The sequence below is a fragment of the Acinonyx jubatus genome, chromosome B4, assembly GCF_027475565.1.
Source record: "Acinonyx jubatus isolate Ajub_Pintada_27869175 chromosome B4, VMU_Ajub_asm_v1.0, whole genome shotgun sequence".
Lineage (NCBI taxonomy): Eukaryota > Metazoa > Chordata > Mammalia > Carnivora > Felidae > Acinonyx > Acinonyx jubatus.
Genome location: NC_069387.1, coordinates 74,931,767 through 74,949,268, shown reverse-complemented (window position 1 = coordinate 74,949,268; position 17,502 = coordinate 74,931,767). Strand labels below are relative to the sequence as shown.

Here is a 17,502-nt window from a genome sequence, read left to right as displayed (position 1 = left end):
ATGATGGGTAATGGGCAAATGCAAGACCTGAACTAAACTCCTTCCTCCTGCACAGGTTTGACCTACAGACCCTACCAGTGGACTTCGTGGAGTGCCTGATGCGCTTCCTGCCCACAGAGGCTGAGGTGAAGCTTCTGAGGCAATACGAGCGGGAGCGGCAGCCCCTGGAGGAGCTGGCGGCCGAGGACCGCTTCATGCTGCTCTTCAGCAAGGTGGAGCGGCTAACCCAGAGGATGGCTGGCATGGCCTTCCTGGGCAACTTCCAAGACAACCTGCAGATGCTCACGCCGGTATATCCTCTGGCCCAGTCGGGGTCATCTGCGGCTACCCCTCCACCTGCCAGTCCCCTCCCCTGCCCTGTCAGTCCGTCCCCGCCAGCCCCTCTCAGACTTTGCCTACCCCCCCCCCCCACCCCCCGGCCTAGGCTCATGCAGCTCTTCATCTTCCTTCCAGCAACTCAATGCCATCATTGCAGCCTCTGCCTCTGTCAAGTCCTCACAGAAGCTGAAGCAGATGTTGGAGGTGAGGAGATGTTGTGGATGCAGGCACTGGTGGGCCTGGGGCCTGGGTGGAGGAAGGAGCCCGCAGGCCATGGCCTGACTTCCTCTCATGCATCTTTTGGATAGATCATACTTGCACTAGGGAACTACATGAACAGCAGCAAGCGAGGAGCTGTGTACGGCTTCAAGCTCCAGAGCCTGGATCTGGTAAGATGGTGGGGACAACCCAGGGCCAGGAAGCCTGAGGAGCCATGGTGCTCAGCCCTCTCTCACCACCCCCTGCCCCCCTCTCTCAGCTACTGGATACCAAGTCCACTGACAGGAAGATGACACTGCTGCATTTCATCGCATTGACCGTGAAGGAGAAGTACCCAGACCTGGCCAACTTCTGGCATGAGCTACACTTTGTGGAGAAGGCTGCAGCAGGTAAGGGGAGCTTGGCTCAGTGAGCCTGCTCTCGTGTCTAGGCCAGGACAATCCCAGGAAGCTTAGGAGAGGGAACGCTTGGGTCCTTTGTTTCTAGCCTTTGTTATCTCCCTTCTGGCCACTTCAAAGCTTTCCGCTGGGGCCATGGGTAGGGGCCACCCCCGAGGGAGCCTTCCTGCAGGCACCCGCCTAGCCCAGCCTTTCCCATTTGGGTGCCATGGGAGTAGGCAGAGGAAGGCAGAGGTGGCTCTTCATTCCCAGCTCTCTCGTGCTGGCCCTGGAGACTGCATTTTCTCCATTTATAGAAAAACTATAAAGCCCCACAGACATAAGGCAGCTGTCATTTCTGCTCCACTCATGAAAACTGAAGTGGGCTTGAGGCAGCTCCATCTTGGAGACCAGCAGTCTCTCTGGCTTGCTTTCCTGTGCTGCCTTGCTCTTTGGGGTCATGAGCTCATAGCCCCATTCCTTTTCCTTGCCTGTGAGAGCCCTGGTAGCTGAGTGTGCCCTTCTAACCTGGAAGCAGAGGCAGGAGAACCTGCTTGCTGCAGGGGGTAGGGTGGGGGTCGGGGGGGTTGCGTGGACAGAGTTCTGTGTAGCCCTGGGCTGGGAGATGGGCATGTTGGCCCCTGGGTAGGCCTCAGCCCAGGCTCTGGTGACCACAGTGTCCCTGGAGAACGTGCTGCTAGATGTGAAGGAGCTGGGCCGTGGCATGGAGCTGATTCGGCGGGAGTGCAGCATACATGACAACAGTGTCCTTAGGAACTTCCTCAGCACCAACGAAGGCAAACTGGACAAGCTCCAGCGTGATGCCAAGACGGCTGAGGTGGGCAAAAGGTGGAGGCGAGTGGGAGCGGCCAGGGCCGAGGCACTGTGTCCCTCCAGGTGAACTTTGTTCTGGTTCTTGAACCAAAGAACTTTTACCACACAGTTGGGTGTCTGTATGTGGTGGAGAAGAGGCATGGCAGAGGCTGGGGTGCGGGGGCAGACAGCTGCCCCCAGGGACATATTCTAAGGAGCTTTGGGAGCCCTGAGTTCTCTTCCATCCCACAGGGCTGGGGGATGCTGGTTTTCCTCCTTTGGCCCTGAGCACTGCTTTCTGTGAGCCTCCTGTCCCCAGCGGGGAGCCAGGCTTCTCCTCTGCCAGGCTGATCCCTTCTGTCCACCCCTTCCCCAGGAGGCCTACAATGCAGTTGTGCGCTACTTCGGTGAGAGTCCCAAGACCACACCCCCTTCTGTATTCTTCCCGGTATTTGTCCGATTCATTCGTTCTTACAAGGTGAGCGGAAGAAAGGCTTTTAAAAAGGAGTTTGGCTGCAAGAAAACTGGTAGGGGGAGGGAAGGCTGGGATCCAAGTCCTCGGAGTCCTGGGAGGGAGCGATGGAAGCTGGCCACAGGCCTCTCAGCTGTGAACGGGTGGGCAGGGTGGGGTCCCAGGCCCTTCCTGTCATTGTTCAGGGCAGGAAGTGCCCCTCCAGAGGGTGGCCACCTGGGGTTGCTGGCCCCACTGCCACCCATTCTCCACCCTCAGTGTCAGCCCCTCCCCTCACAGCCTGTGTGAGCCTCACCACCCCCCAACCCCCCATGGTTCTTAGGAAGCAGAACAAGAGAACGAAGCTAGAAAGAAGCAGGAGGAGGTAATGCGGGAGAAGCAGCTGGCTCAGGAAGCCAAGAAACTGGATGCCAAGGTGGGTGGGACCAAGAGCTGGGGCCTGGAGAGCAGAGCAAAGGATTAGGACGGGGTGGGGAGAGAGCTTGAGAGGTGGAAAACTGGAGCCCAGAGACCACCCAGAGGGTGTGAGGCTGGAGTCCGAAGGGATGGGGAGAGGGGCTTTGGGAGGGATTCCTAGGCAATGATGAGGAGTAGGCTGCTGTACACAAATTAAGGGCATCTTCAGGCTGCATCTAGGGGCAGGAACCAGCCCCATGGTAGGTTAGTGATGACTCCCTTCCCCTTCAAATGCTTGGCCCTAGACCCCCTCCCAGCGGAACAAGTGGCAACAGCAGGAGCTAATTGCAGAGTTGAGGAGGCGCCAGGCCAAGGAGCATCGGCCTGTTTACGAAGGGAAGGACGGTACCATTGAAGACATCATTACAGGTGGGGCCCTTGTCCTTCCCTTGGGTCTGGCCACTAGGCCCAGCTCCCAGGCTCCAACCCTACCCTTTTGAGCCCTCCTCCCATCCCATCCCCATGAGGCCTGACCACTGTGTCTCTTTCCTGGGCCGCAGTGCTGAAGAGTGTCCCTTTCACGGCCCGTACTGCCAAGCGGGGCTCACGCTTCTTCTGCGATGCAGCCCACCATGATGAGTCAAACTGTTAACCCCCAAGGCTGGGGCCCTTGACAGGTACTGGGCACCGCAGCTGTCCCCTCTGCATGCCCACCTCCCAGGACTCCTGCTGGGCCCACAGGCACCTCCTCCCCTGCATGACTTGGAACCATCCTCTGGCAGCCTCGTGGTGATGGGGGCACATACTTCTCTACTTGCATGCCCCATGCTCTGAGAACCATGGCTTATCCCTTGCATGTGCCCTCAGGGAAGTATTCTCTCCCCGACTAATGCTGTCCTGGCTTCTACTAAGACCCAAGGGGCAGGGAGTTTCCAGAGCAGGCAGGACCAGGCTACCACCTCTCATTGCTGAGGCTCCATTCCTGGGCCCTGGTATCCTTTGTGACCTGTGCCTCTCCATCCCCATCATAAAAGCTCTGGCAGTAGCTTCTGCCCAGGGCATATCAGATGTCCCTTGATCTGTTCCCTGATATTTGGTCTACCTGGGGTCTCTCCCCAGCTTCTGGCTATTGTTGAGTCTACTTTGTTTCTACCACTGCCCAGTGGCCTCTAGTCACCCCCACCTGGTCCTCTGAAAATGCAGAGCCCCAGCAGTGTCTCTGACCATCCTCTCTACCTTCCTTTAAGCTTCTCCCTCATCGGCCTCATGGCTGGCTCTTCTTTGGCCCTGCCTGTGGGGCTGCTCCTGAAGGGACTGTTCCTACAGACGGCGGGCCTGGCCCAGCCTCCCTGCCTGTTCACAGGCCTTCATTTTCCCCACAGGCCTCCACCACCAGCCCATTGTCGTTCGCCACCAAGCCAGGAGTGCCGCACCACCCAACGGCCCCCCTCGGGCTCCAGGCCCCCACTAAGGCCCTCTTGGTGGCAGAAGCACTTCAACTCCCAGAGTCCTGCAAGTCCAACCCGTGGACCTGGAGCCCTGGAATTGGCTGAGGGTGCAGCAGAGAGCTATGCTGCTTTCAACCCAGCATCTACCCCAGTGCTCAGAGCTGCGCGTGCCTGATGTCAGGGGCACTGGGCCTGACACTCCCCTGGTGCCTCTAGTACTGCACTTTGCCCCCAGGATCTTCTTTTCCTAAAAGGTCACCAATGGTCAGCTCAGGGCTGGGAAAAATCATTTCCAGCCTTAGCCTATACAGGGGCCCCTAGGCCCTCTGTCACTAGGCCAGAAGGACAAAAGGAGAAAGCGACTATTCCTTCTGTTTTTCCCCTTCCATTTTGCAGCTCTGTGGTCAGCTGTGGTCTGGAAGTATCCAGACTTAGGGAGCTCCAGTACCCTTCCAGTCACAGATCATATTTTACCAGGAGCAAGGCCCACCTAAGCCTGGGCCCCACCCAGCTGTGCCCCGGTGATAAGGGTAGAGGAGAGATGCCATGCCACGCTTACTGCCCTTGGCCCTTTCCACTCTAGGCTGACTCTGTTCTTGTCAAGGTGGGCAGAAGGGTAGAGGTTTTCCCAGCCTCAACCCCAGGATAGCTAGAGAAAGGGTGTGATGTCAGCATCCTCACTTCCTTTCCACAGCAAGGGTTTTTTTTTGTTTTTTGGGGTTTTTTTTGTTTTTTGTTTTTTGTTTTTTTGGCAGGGGACAGGGGGCATGGTGGTCTTAGCTATTTTCTCAGTCTCCTGCCAGTTTCTTCTCAGCCCCTGGAGGGGAATACAGGGAGCCACTTCTTTTTGTACATGTACCACCTCCCTTCTCCCGTGTACATAAATCCCAGACCTTCTTTCTCAACAAAGGCTTGAAGCACCAGGCCTGACTCTGTCTCCTTTTTCTGAGTGTGGGGGACTAGGGTGGCCATTTGGCCTGACCTGAACCGTGGAGACAGAAAGGAGGCTGCATGGAGATGCCCCCTGCTTGGGGGAGGTAAGGGCAAAAGCTTGGGGAAGGGGAACCGGGCTGGGTGGGCTCCAACCACACAAAGGGAGGCTGGCCTGTCATGAGACACTAGTGCTCTCTGCTGGCCACACGTGCACCTGCCCAGTACCCAGCCTACCCAGCAATATATGGAAAAGATAAAAGAGCCACTGTCCATGTTATAAATATTATTTAAAAAACAAAAACAAAACAAAACAAAACAAAACACACATACACTGGGTCCCGGGGCTGAAGGAAGGAGTGGTAGAGCCCGAGGGCCCGGGCAGGCAGGAGCAGGTACTGGTGCTAGAGGGTAAGGACCCCACCTGTCACCAACCTGTCATTCTTCCCTAGAGGCCCCTTCTCACATTTCTCTACTGGCACCACCCACCCCACACGGCATACCAATCTCTGGTCTGGGGCTGAGGGCAAGGACTGCACTAGTTGCCCAGGAAGTGGAGGACCCTTAAACACCACAAGCAACCTCGGGAGGTGCCAACAATGGTGTGTTGGGGGTGGGGTTACTTGAGGAAGCGTGGACACACCAGACTAAGAAAGGAGTCTAGTGCAAATGGTGAGGGTGACCTAGGATCCACAGCCTCACACAGACCCGAGGCCGAGCAGCTCGTCGGGTCACTGGTGGTCATCCAGCTGCTGCAGGAGTGTCCGCCGCCGTCTTTCCAGCTCACCCTCGCTCAGCTCACTTTCCGACGTGTCCCAACCCGTCTGGTGGAGCAAAGGCACAGCTCACCCACAGCCTCCCCCGAGGGCCACGGAGGTCTGGAGAGAGTGCTGACTGGGTTGGGGTCAGGTGCCTGCCTCTCACCTTCTCCTTCTTGATTCCAAAACCTGGGGAGCGGTTGGGGAGTTCTGCCCGCCGGAGCTCCCTGTCCTTGTCCTGTTCTGGTTCTTTCTCATCACTCTCCTTGCCAGCTTTCTCCTCAGGGTCTGTCTCGCTCTCAGGACTGTTCTGTAAGAGCCCAGAGCCCACCTGCTCAGTTCCTGTGAAGGACAGCCCGGGAGGCGGCTGAAGAGCTCTCTCAACATGGCAGGGCCCTGGGTTGAAGTCCCTTCTCTACGCACCGACTTGTGTCTTCTCTTCTTAGTTTTCTTTTTTGGTTTCTTGGCTTTCCGAAGACCATGATCTGGAGATAGAAAATGCCCAGTAAGTCTCACAGGAGGAGGGAGGGCTCATCCCTTTCTCTGCCATAGACCTCATTCTTTAGACAGGGAGCTATCTGAGGAAGTCTCTCAGTCCAGTTTTCCTTCCTTCTCCCAGTTCCTGCCTGGGCAGGGATGGGACATTCTTCCTACTCGGTCCACTCCACCTCCAACCTCAGGGCACTGGCTGGGCTCCCCAGGGGCCTTCTCTCATCTGAGTCAACTCTCCAGCTCTCAACTGCTTACCTGATCCAAGGAGAAGGCGAGAAGATGGGGAACCCCGTCCTCCAAGGGCAGCACCCCCACTTTCAACCGAATCAAGTGAGGAAGAGGGCTCAGAGCCTGACTCCGAGGGGTTCCGCCTTCTCCGTTTGGGGGGTCGGAGAGACGGCGGGGGCAACTCCTCCTCTTCCGACTCAGAACCCTGGGCAGATCAGCAGATACATGTCAGGGCACAGGTTCTCTGGCCTCCAGAAGCCCTCAAGTCTAGGAACTGGGGACACAGGTGGATCCAGGGCCAAAGGAATTTTCAAATCTCACTCGAGGGGGAGGTGATGTAGGGAAAAAACAAGAAACGTGGTTCTTATTTCCCTGAGACAGTCCAGCCTCCCTCCACATCCCTTCGGCCCACCAACTCACTGATGGCGAATGGGAACGCTTTCGATGGTGCTTCTTGCCCTTTCTGCCATGTTTTCGGCCTTTGGTGTGGAGGTGCTGGCATTCAGTCTGGTAGAGGCAGAAGGAGCGGTGAAGGCGGCACCAGGGTTAGCCCCAGGAAGGACCCTGCACCCTAAAATCTGATTTTGCCTCCTCCTCTCAGGCTAGGGCCTCAGGCTTCTCCAGGACACTGTCAGACCTCCCCTGGTTGTTCAGGGAAAGGAAAGCCCCAGGGGAAGGAGGAGGCCACTGGAGTCTCTGTTGAGCTGGACTGGGTGTTCATAATAAGCCTTGGACAGGGGCAGGGGGCCAGAAGCTCTGCCTCACCTCCAGTACCTGCAGGAACTCCCGGAAGAGCCGGATCCGCTCCGACTCCAGGGTGATCTGCTCAAAGGCTGAGTCGCACACAAAGCGCTCACGGACCTTGAACGGGAGAGCACTGCTGATCAGACCAGCCCCGGCACGGCACGGACACCGCCATGAGCACAGGGCAGGGCTGGGGCAGAGGAAGGAAGGGAGCCGAAGCTGGCCGCAAGCTGTGCTATGACTGGGGTGGGCCCCCAGTGGTGGAGAAGCACCGCTGCCCTCAGGACTGAGGGGGTGGTGTTTGGTGCCAGGCTACGGCCCTGACCTCTTCCCAGGCAGTGCCCAGCTCCAGAGCAGGCACGGCCTGCCTCAGCATGCTTCGGAAGGCAGCTTCCCTGCGCCGCATCCTTCGCGCCTCCTCCTTCTCCCGCTCTCTCTCCCGTGCCTCTGCTTTCTCCAGCAGCTGAGGGCAGAAAGGACGTAGAACTGGGTCACCCAGGAGGGTGGGTGCCCAGGCCCCACTCAAGCACACCATAGGTCGAGGGAAGCTGGGGTCTGAGCTCCTGTAGCCATCCCCTGAACAGGGGGTACAGTCACACGGGGGCAGTGAATGAGAAGGAATGGAACGAGACAAAGGGATGAGTTTGAGAATGGAGCCCTGGCTACAGCCCCGCCCTGCCCGGCCCCTCACACTATTGAAGGTCAGCTTGATGTTGCCTGCGTCCAGCGCAGCAGCCCTCTTGTCAAAGCTTATGACGTGGGCGAAGTCCTCAAAGGCTGTGTTCACCTCCACGCAGAAGCCCCGGTCCTGTGGGCACAGTGGCACATGAAGCAGGGGCCAGCACGGGCCTGAAGCCTGAAGCTGGCCTCCAGGGCTGGCAGAGGGTCAGACTACAGAATGCTCTAGAAGTCCCCCAGCCTCCAGAAGAGACCCACAGGACTCAGGTGCATTTCTGAAACCAAGCTGTCCAAGTCCTCACCATCTGATGATTAAGCCTCCCATGCCTACCCTTGGTTTGGATGTCCCAGGGAGCTGGACAGGGGTGGGGGTGGGGGGGGGCGTTGGGTCACATGGGGAGGGGGAACAGGGTGTGTGTGTGTGCCATGTCTGCTGACTGATGCCTGGGTTTCTCACAATTAATTCTTTGTTCCTTGGGCCTAAGGCCAGACCCCAGGGGGGGCCCTCCAGCCGCTCAGTAACTTCCTTGCACTCTCAGTCAACACCTGCTGGCCCCATCCTCTGGCTCAGTTCTGGAGTGCTTACTATGTGCCAGGTACCATTCACTTCACATACGTTATCGCTTTTAATCCTCAGTATCGAAATTTAAGCATAGGTCCTGGCCTCCTAATTTTATGTGGAAGGAGAAACCAAGGTTTAGAGAAACTAGAGCGCTTGTCCACGGTCTCACAGCTAGTATATGGCTGAGAGAGAACTCCACCCCAAGTCCTTCTGACACCAAAGCCCACAGATTAAAGCACCACACCCACACAGACCCTTCAGTCCACGGGGGAAAGAGAGGCCATCGGGTGTGCATCTCCAGAATACTAAAAATACCTTCCCTTCTTGAAGCACCCTGGGCCAGGCTCAGGGCTTCACATCTCTGCCTCCCAACACCTTAATAAAGCAGAAGCTTAGGAAAGTTATCTCACTTGGCCCATGTCAACCTGGTGAAAAGCGGAGCCACTGGAGTTGGAGTCGGCTGGGGCACCAGCCCAGTTCCCTCCCCTTCCTTCCACACCGCACTCACTTGCTCTGGCTTTCGTGTCCATGCACAGCACGCTTTTCTTTTCTCTAAGTTCTTATTTGAATTCCAGTTAGTTCACATGCAGTGTTGTATTCGTTTTCAGGTGTACAGTATAGAGAGCATGCTCTTGTTTATTCCGAGGGCACTTCCTCAACCCATGCTCCAGCCCTTCTTAAACACACCAGTCTCTCTCTCAGGGAAATGAAAGCTCCGATCTCACCTCTCCACTGGCTCCTTCCATCAAGCTCATACCTCGCTTAACCGGGAACATCCTGTCCACCCTGTTCTCCCCTTCCTCAAGCTAACGACCTCTGCTTCTTTCCCTTTGACTCAAAATCTTTAAACGCAGCACGAAAGGAAATGAATACACATTTATTGGGCCTACTATAAGCAAGACACTTACAAATACTACCACTTCTCACAACTGTGCACAGAAATTATCTCTATTTTGCTGATGAAGAAACTGAGGCTCAGACATTCTATAACTTGCAGAGATCTCAACCAGTAAACAGGCAGGAGTCACCTGACCCTAAGGTCTGTGCCGTACCTACTACTCTACCCTCTTCACAGACACTACTTTCCTAAATGTGCTCATGTCCTCCTCATAGCCAACTCCAAGGGCCCCTTCTCAGTCCTCATTTGACTGATCAGTCCTTGCACCTCTGCTGCTCACTTCAACACTGTCCTCCTGTCTCTGACCTCTTTTAGTGCCTCTCTTGCATGTGGTGTTCCCCTGAGAATAGCATTTAGTCTTTTCAATCTACACCGTCTCTAGCAATCTCAACCCCTACCTCCCTCCTGATTTCAGACCCATAATTGACCGGATATTTTATAGAAACTTCAAATTAAGCAGATCCCAAGAGGGTTCATTTCCTGTGAGCTACCCCCCCTCCCCACCCCTACTCCCATGGATGTCCCAGGCCCAGATCTTCTGGCTTCCAGCTGTTCCAAGTCCAAGGCTCTTTGCATTATCCTATTGGGTGAGAGGTGCCCTCCCAGTCTGCAGGGCTGGTGGATGGCCATAGAGACTCCTGGGCTCCTCAGCCTTCCATAGGCAGGAGCTCAAAAAGGAGCAACAGAAAGGGGAACTATCTAAAGCAGCTTCTTTCTCAGGAGATGTGGCCAGACAGGACTCAGCGAGGACTGGATTCCTACAGGCCTGTCAGCAAAGACCAGCCACTCCGTGGCTAAAATGTAAGCATCCAATAAAATTTAGCTCTCCCGAGATTAAATATTTATACTTTACATGATAATCCTATTTAAAATACGGTATTTGCTTTATTCCTCCCTGCCCCAGGTTACTTTTGAGACTAATTCCCCAAATGGAATTTCTATTTTCTCCAGCCTCTCTCTGTCCATCCTACTTCTGAGTGACTTTAACCTACTGATTTTAAACTTCCTTTTTTTTCAACAGCAGAAACATTTTTTTCAACAAAAATCTTACGTAGAACCTCAATATATAAAAGAGAAGCTGCTGTACTTAGAAACAGTAGAAGGAGTATAAAGTCCCTCCCCGCACTCAGCTCCCCTTCCCTGTCCCAAGGTGCCCCCAAGGAAGCTCAGGGGGTCTCAGAAACACAGCTGGAGCACTACAGCTCTCCCTCATCTGTTTTCCCTGTGGAGCTCTAGCTTGTCTCCTACCTAGATTACCTCCGGACTGGTCTCCCTGCCACCTCCTGCACCTCTAACCCCGCCTCCAGAGTCCCATGCTGCTCTAACCTTTCTACCAAAGGGCTCCAACAGCAGGGGAGAGAAGGCTGGGGTGAGTCAGAAGAGGATGGCTCGAACTCAAGATGTGTTTAAACCACTTGCCACTAGGACTTTCAGTGTCCCAAAGCTTCAAATACTGTCTTATCACCATCAATCCCTAAGGACACAGCACTGAGTCTGAGAGGTACTACTCTACACTCACCCAGTGGCTCTTCCGGGACATCATCTGACCCTGGCTCCTTGTAACTTATAAGATAAAAATCCAACTTTCTTATTTTAGCATTCAAAGCATTTTATACATAGGGCTCTACTTCCAAACTGGGGTGTGTGGTTCCAGAGAAACAGAGGAAGCCACAAGACCATATGGTATGTCTTACCTAATGGTAAGTAACTTTAAAACATTAAGTTTATATTAAAGGGACAAATAACGTGGCATTAAGATGCAACACCTGAATCTGTAAAGCAAAACACCGGATTTCAAAGAAATGTGTGTGCAGTGGGACATTCCTAGCTTTGGTCTCAGACCCTTTTCACCCCAGGTACCAAGTTATTCCCCTCAGTAATTAGGTGTATGTTGGTGGAAAACTCCCCCATTTTTTAGATGAGGAAACTGAGGCTGAGGAAGGTTAAAGAGCCTGCTGCAGGTCACACAACTAACAAGTGTCAGTTAAGCTAGACTTGTGCCCCAAGTAGTCTGCCTCCACGGTGCTGCTCCTAACTGCCCGGCATACTGCCTCCCCAGTGCATTTGCATGTTCTTGACTTCCACAAAGAAATATGTTTTCCTTAGGTTTTCTCCTCCTGAAACAAAAGGCTTTCTTATAGTATCTCTATCACTTCTCTACCTTTGATGGACACAGACATTGAGAACCCTCTCTCCAGTGTCAGACATGCAATGTGCATGCACAGCAGTAAATGGCAGCTGAACTCGCTGCCACGCCAGGGAGGTGATAAGGAGTGACGACGATAAGGATGACATGCATGGCGTCTCAGCCTGGGTCCACTGAATGCCTTGCAAAACCAGCCAGTGCTGCCAGATAATCCACATTTTGTTTTTTTGAGAGAGAGCGCGTGAGCTGGGGGCCGAGGGGCAGAGGGAGAGAGAATCTTAAGCAGGCTCCACACTCAGTGCACAGCCGATGCAGGGCTCAATCCCACAACCCTAGGATCGTGACCTCGGCCGAAATCAAGAGTCGGGTGCTTAACTGAGACCCCCAGGTGCCCCAATAATCCATATTTTTAAAAGAACTGAAGACTCAGATTTTTATGTGCAACCTCCCAGTTTTAAAATATTAGCAACAAATTTGAAAGTTTTCTAAAATACTGTACAGGCCAGAAGGAACACATCTGTGAGCTACCAGTTTATGATCAGCTATGCCATGGCGTGCCGTGGCCTCTCCACTCCCTTGCCTCTGCTCCTGTAATATCCTATGCCCAGGACCTCCATCCTTCTCCACCTACTTGTTCTAGAAGGTATAGTTCAAATGTCAATTCTTTGGGTTCCTGTCTCTGTAATAGCGCTTGCCCCTCTGTGTAATAGGTGTCATGTCTATCTTCTATGAGATAGGAAGGCCATGAGCTCCTTCTAGATAGAAATTGTACCTTACTTATTTCTGTGTCCCCAATGCATAGTAAGGGATCATAGTAGATATCTGCTGAACTGAGCTGCAATGCTCCTACAAAACAGGACTTATCAGGAAGTCCTGTCCAGAGAGTGTGCCCTGCACCCAGCTTGCATCCACCCACAACCCCAGGCCTCCCTCACCTTAAGAATGTCCTTAATGATCTTCTTCTCATCATGGAATCGTGCCTTCAACTCCTCCACATAGAACTTGAACAAGTCCAGAGGGGTGGAGCCTGCGGGGGAGGGAGGGAGGGGGGCCTGGCGGGCGGCAGCTTCCCAAGGCCTGGGGGTGGGGTCGAGGACAGGACGAGGGAGTGGGGGTGCAGACAGGCTGGCAGGGCAGGAAGCCAGGCTAGAGAAGGGGGAGCCTGGCTGCCTTACCCGGCTGGCCCAGCATGTTGGCAAAGCGGACATCAGTGCTGACCGCTGGGTACAGCTCCATCCAGGTGGACATGGAGTGCAGCTGCCCTGTCTCATGCAGCTCATCCAGGAAGGTCTGAGCAGAGAGAGGCCAGTTACAGGGAGAGTGAGACAGGGAGAGAGGCAGAGCCAAAGACACGAGGAAGAGAGGAGATGGTAGGGAGAGGTAGGAACAATCCAGATTGAGGAAATGCAGGCAAAGGAGGCAGAGATGAGGAGATACAGATGGAGAGGCAGACAGCAATGCAAATGGAGAGAATGTAAATACAGACAGGAATGAACTAAAACTTGAGCAGAAGCTGGGCTAGAAGGCAGAGAAATAGAAACTTGTCTGGAGCATGTTCTTCCTGTAGTTTTTGCTTTCAGCTTCCCAAAGTGATACATCTCAGTAACCCGCCACCGCCACCACCACCACCACCTCCAAGCTGGGGGACAAGCTAGCTATGCCTATCTGGCTCCCTACCAAAAGGAAATGAACTTGGCTGAGCTGCCAAGCTATGCCTTTAGGGTGCTCTCTGCTGGCAGTTTCTGGGTGGTGCATACATCTAGTCTCCCTAGAGGGGCAAGGCCCAGAGTTGAGGGGACACAGCAGGAGCAGAACTGCAGGCACAGAGAGGCCTCGTGGAGGTAGGACAGGACGAGACACAGATGAAACAGTGGGCCTAGCTGAGAGGAGGCAGGGCATGGGCAAAGAGGTTATGGTCCAGAGCAGAGCAGAGTTCCAATCTAGTGGGCAACAAAGATACCTGGAAGGCCTCCCGGTTCTTGCGTTGCTGACGCCGTTCCCGAAGGCGGGCCCGCTCCCGCTCCTCCTCCTCCTCCCTCTCCAAAGCTCGGATGTGCTCCTCAAAGCAGATCAGTGCATCTTCCTTGTCCATGTCTAAGTGCGGGGGGGGGGGGGGGGGAGGCTCAGCCTGTACCGCACTAGTGGGACACCCTCACAGACCCCAGCCCCCCCAGTGTTCAAGGATGCTGCCTTGGTAGATGCCAGGGTCACCCAGGGTGGTGGGCAAGAGGGCCAGAGGTCTATGTGGGAGAGCTGCTGGAATGGTGGTTCTGGGGGAGGGTTCATTCATGTAGAAGAAAAAAATTAGCATGTATTCAGCTCTTGTGAATTCAGTTACTGGAAGTAATCATATGAAACCAGTAATCTCAGGATCTGAGGTTTTCTAGAACTGGGAATCAGTCAGACTCTGATGCAAGTTCAGAAGATAAATTTCTGATATTACCAGTGATTACAGGCCAACAACAGCTCACTGTAACACACGTGACCAGTTAAGGCCCACAGTGCCATGACAATTTAAGACCATATTCACATGAGTTATAAAAATCATCTCCTGGTCTTCTGACACTTATCCTAGAGCTCTTCCTCCAAGGACATACAATGTCTAGGTCAACAGTGGACACCAGAGGGGAGGAGGGAGTGACCCAGCATTCTCCATCTCCAGTCTGGAGAGTGGGGTCCCAGGTCTGTGAGGAAAGGGGAAGGGACAGGCAGGAACGGAGACCCGGGCTTACTCTGCAGCTGGTGGTCCTGAGCAAAGCTGGGGTTATCCATGAGGTACTGCTGGGCCTGGGACCATGTGGTTTGGAAGTTGACACTACTCATCCCATCCAGGATGCTCTTCAGGGCCTGGATGTTGCGGCGCCGGAGCTGCTTGGCCTGTTCCTGGGGAGCCACAGTGTCAGGGTCAGGGTAAGGTAGGATAGGTCGGAGCTACTCAAGTGGGCCTGGACAGAAGAGCATTCAGGGAAGGCAGGTAGCTAGGGAACCTAGGAGGGCCAGACTCCAGACTTTCATGCTCCCAGAAAGGGGAAGGGGCACAGGTTACAGACCAACCCCTCATAGATGCTTTCTTGCCCTCCCGTACCCAGGCTATAGGCCCAGACCAGAAACAGGGAGATGTGCAAGTGCCATACCAGCTTCTGAGTAAGGAGCTGGGACCCTGGGACAGTGGAGAAATGAATGGCCAGGGTCCATAAGGATGCAAAGACATGAACAGTCTAAAGTGAGACAGGCTAATGGATCCAGCCAGTGACTGTTACCTTCTCCTTCTTGGCCAGGAAGAAGAGGACATCATCATAAACCTCTTTTCGATCCCTCTCAGGGACCACAGCCCATACCTCCAGCTCCCCAAAGGTCTGTTCTGCCCGCCTGTGGAGTATATGGCCCATGGGTAGGTAAGCAGGGAACAGAGACCCTGGGCCCGCATGTTCTCAGGGTTCCCAGGCCCCACCCCAGCCAGGCCCCCTGACCGGTAGCGGGTGGTAGAGGTCATGCGTTCGTGCTGCTCCAGGAAATGCTGCAAGGTCTGCTTGGCCTCCTTGGCCCTTAGCCGGGCCTCTTCCTTCTCCTCCTTCTCCCGCTGCGCCTTGTAGGCATTGAATGCCTGCTTTTTCTCACTCAGTTTGGGCAAGGCACTGGGGTGGAAGAGGGTGGGAGCGGTATGGGGATAGGGGAGTCAGTCTGAACCACCCTGCACAGCCACCAAGCAGGGTCATGGCAGACAGATCTGAGTGAGGGGTCCATGCATGGGCACAGCAGGCTGCAAGGAGGCAAAATGGGTCTCTGGGATGAGGGGAGGGGTGGGAGGCAGTCAGGGGAAGACTGGGCTCCAAGACACCACTAACACTGGGCCCTTTTGCTCAAGGTGCAGTCAGGCCTCCACCCTTTCCAGCCCCCTCACCCCAATTAATTCAGTTCCAATCAATTCAATTCAACAAGCATTTATTGAATATCTCATATCAGATACCTTTCCCCTCCTCCTCCAGGAGGCCCTCCAGCTTCTTTTCCCTACACCCTTGCCCTTCTATCGCTCTCCTGACTCAGGCCCCCTTGGGGCCTGAGTATTGAGCTGGGCTTCTGAGGGAGGCCCTAGCCCAGCTGCTCTCACAAACATGGTCTGGAGGGCCTGGCTCCCTCTGCCCAGGCCTACCTGTAACGGGGGTCGGTGACCACCATCTTCATGGCCTGTTCCCACGAGGCGTTGGAGGGGACAGCCTAGAATGGAGCAGGCAGGGGTCACGGGGCCTGCCCACCTCCAGCCCCCTCCAGGCCTACCCTGGGAGCCCCACCCCCGCACCTTGTCCCTCAGCAGCTCCTTGAAGGCCTGCTTTGCTTTCTCCCGGTTGCTCCAACTGAGGCCAGACCTCTCTGGTTCTGGCTTTGATTCCTCTTCCTCCTGCTGCGGTGGCTGATGCTGTCCAGCAGCACTGGGGGGCAAAGGGGACTCAGCCACAGCCATCTCCCAGTCCCCACAATTTCAGTGCCCTATGCGATCAGCAGCATACCACCCTCTCCTGGCTCCCCAGAGCAGCCCTTTTCTGCCCTTCAGAGGCCAAGCCCAGATCTTCACACCCTTCCCAAGAGGCCTGGCAGAATTCAAGGGTTGAACTAGGTTGGGAGCTCGAGGCCAGTATCTGGAATGTCTCAGGGGGCAGCCCTCACCTGCTGGGGCCCTCCTCCGGCTGCTGCAGAAACCCTTGCTCCACAGGCTGGGCAGCCTCTGACATATCGCAATCTTCACTGCCACCTGGCTCAGGCTCTAGAAGGCCCAGAGGCATAGGGGTGGGGCCGGGCGGCACAGGTGGGGGCTCAGGCTGGGGCTGAGGTGGCTGCGGCTGCTGCTTCCTACAGATGAGCCAGAAGGGCAGTGTCCACAAGTAGAGCAGAGACAGGGAGAGTCGGACCAGCTGGTCTCTATCCTGCGAAGGACTGGGGCCAGAGCAGACCACTCCACAAGGAGACTGACAGCTGGCTCTTCCACGGAGCAGGGACCATGGAGAGAGGGTTCACTCCCACCCCTCGGGTGGCCCCCAAATTTGGACGGATAGGTGGGCAAGTCACTCACCCTGCAGCCTCTTGTTTGACTAGAGCTGCAATGGGAAAAGATAACGTGGTCACAGGGTGGCAAGGCCACCCCCCAGAACCACAGCCCAGGCCCACCCCCTCCTCACCCTCCAGGTCATCCAGGTCCTTGGGCCGGGTCCAGCGAGACTCCTTACTCTGGTTGTTATAGTAGTAAGGTTTGCCCGTGTCTGACTTGTACTCTTTCCAGGGACACTGAGACAGCAGCAACTGCAAGAGGATGGGCAGAGGACATCAGTGGACTGGGCATGCCTTCTAGCCACAATTGGGGGAGCTAAGGGGATCCAGTGAATAGAGGACATAGGAGTTTTTAGTTACCACCTGGCCTGGCACAACATGGGGGAAGGCAGATTGCCTGAGATCCTAGGGAGGCTGGGGGGTGGTTAGGGATCTTGGGATCAGAGGAACTATGTGTATGGTTAAAAACTCAGGGGAAGCCAAGAACTTGGAGGGGTCAGGGCAGCTGAAAGGAAGGGCCAGAAAGCCCCGCTCAGGACCTCTGCCTTGGACTTGAGCACGCTGGGCTTCTCCCACACGGACTGCTTGTCGTCAGCATTGTAGTAGTAGATGCGCCCATCAGGGGCCACATGCTCACTCCACAGGGCCCTCTGGGGAGGGGGGGGGCACAGAATGGTGGTCAAGGCTCCTTTCCCAAAGCTTCTCCTCCTCACCCCAAAGATTTAACCATCAGCCCCCCAACTTTCAGCCTCTCAACCCAGAGACCCCTGAGCTGGAAGAACTCACCGGAGGGCCTGTCCCAGCCACAGCAGCTAGAAAAGAAGCCAAAGGAAACATTAAGTCCTTGCTCCAATCCCCATCTTATCCCACCTATTCCTCCCTTACTCCAACCCCAATAAATATCCCCTGGTCCCATCAACATCCCAGGCCCCCTGGCATCCCAACAGGCATGATCCAGGGTGGGCTCTAGTCCATGTTCCCCT

At 55.1% G+C, this 17,502-nt stretch overlaps 2 protein-coding genes across 13 annotated transcripts in view; one reads left to right on the top strand and one right to left on the bottom strand.

The window, feature by feature from the left end:
• Nucleotides 1-4,966, top strand: part of FMNL3 (formin like 3) — a 54,092-nt gene extending 49,126 nt beyond the window's left edge. For 5 of the 7 annotated variants that reach the window (XM_053226205.1, XM_053226203.1, XM_027036064.2 and 2 more), the window contains 10 exons: nucleotides 56-290; nucleotides 454-522; nucleotides 627-707; nucleotides 797-926; nucleotides 1,592-1,752; nucleotides 2,104-2,205; nucleotides 2,522-2,614; nucleotides 2,901-3,024; nucleotides 3,156-3,272; nucleotides 3,978-4,966. In XM_053226205.1, coding sequence (XP_053082180.1) covers nucleotides 56-290; nucleotides 454-522; nucleotides 627-707; nucleotides 797-926; nucleotides 1,592-1,752; nucleotides 2,104-2,205; nucleotides 2,522-2,614; nucleotides 2,901-3,024; nucleotides 3,156-3,247 — 1,087 coding nt within the window. In that variant the 3' untranslated portion in view covers nucleotides 3,248-3,272; nucleotides 3,978-4,966. The remainder of the gene's footprint in view (nucleotides 1-55; nucleotides 291-453; nucleotides 523-626; nucleotides 708-796; nucleotides 927-1,591; nucleotides 1,753-2,103; nucleotides 2,206-2,521; nucleotides 2,615-2,900; nucleotides 3,025-3,155; nucleotides 3,273-3,977) is intronic. The other 2 variants (XM_027036066.2, XM_027036065.2) reach the window with 1 other exon arrangement.
• The window catches only part of PRPF40B (pre-mRNA processing factor 40 homolog B), a 221,127-nt gene that overhangs the window by 194,806 nt on the left and 8,819 nt on the right, over nucleotides 1-17,502 (bottom strand). For 2 of the 6 annotated variants that reach the window (XM_027036068.2, XM_027036074.2), the window contains 21 exons: nucleotides 17,306-17,331; nucleotides 17,059-17,169; nucleotides 16,651-16,771; nucleotides 16,545-16,569; nucleotides 16,142-16,324; nucleotides 15,777-15,906; nucleotides 15,630-15,694; nucleotides 14,950-15,114; nucleotides 14,740-14,848; nucleotides 14,212-14,362; nucleotides 13,440-13,573; nucleotides 12,655-12,769; nucleotides 12,415-12,506; nucleotides 7,887-8,003; nucleotides 7,521-7,658; nucleotides 7,217-7,312; nucleotides 6,872-6,958; nucleotides 6,479-6,656; nucleotides 6,155-6,216; nucleotides 5,898-6,041; nucleotides 5,245-5,797 (listed from right to left, as the gene is read on the bottom strand). In XM_027036068.2, coding sequence (XP_026891869.1) covers nucleotides 5,705-5,797; nucleotides 5,898-6,041; nucleotides 6,155-6,216; nucleotides 6,479-6,656; nucleotides 6,872-6,958; nucleotides 7,217-7,312; nucleotides 7,521-7,658; nucleotides 7,887-8,003; nucleotides 12,415-12,506; nucleotides 12,655-12,769; nucleotides 13,440-13,573; nucleotides 14,212-14,362; nucleotides 14,740-14,848; nucleotides 14,950-15,114; nucleotides 15,630-15,694; nucleotides 15,777-15,906; nucleotides 16,142-16,324; nucleotides 16,545-16,569; nucleotides 16,651-16,771; nucleotides 17,059-17,169; nucleotides 17,306-17,331 — 2,342 coding nt within the window. In that variant the 3' untranslated portion in view covers nucleotides 5,245-5,704. Of the gene's footprint in view, nucleotides 1-5,244; nucleotides 5,798-5,897; nucleotides 6,042-6,154; nucleotides 6,217-6,478; nucleotides 6,657-6,871; nucleotides 6,959-7,216; nucleotides 7,313-7,520; nucleotides 7,659-7,886; nucleotides 8,004-12,414; nucleotides 12,507-12,654; nucleotides 12,770-13,439; nucleotides 13,574-14,211; nucleotides 14,363-14,739; nucleotides 14,849-14,949; nucleotides 15,115-15,629; nucleotides 15,695-15,776; nucleotides 15,907-16,141; nucleotides 16,325-16,544; nucleotides 16,570-16,650; nucleotides 16,772-17,058; nucleotides 17,170-17,305; nucleotides 17,332-17,502 lie in introns of those variants that run through there. The other 4 variants (XM_027036070.2, XM_053226207.1, XM_027036075.2 and 1 more) reach the window with 4 other exon arrangements.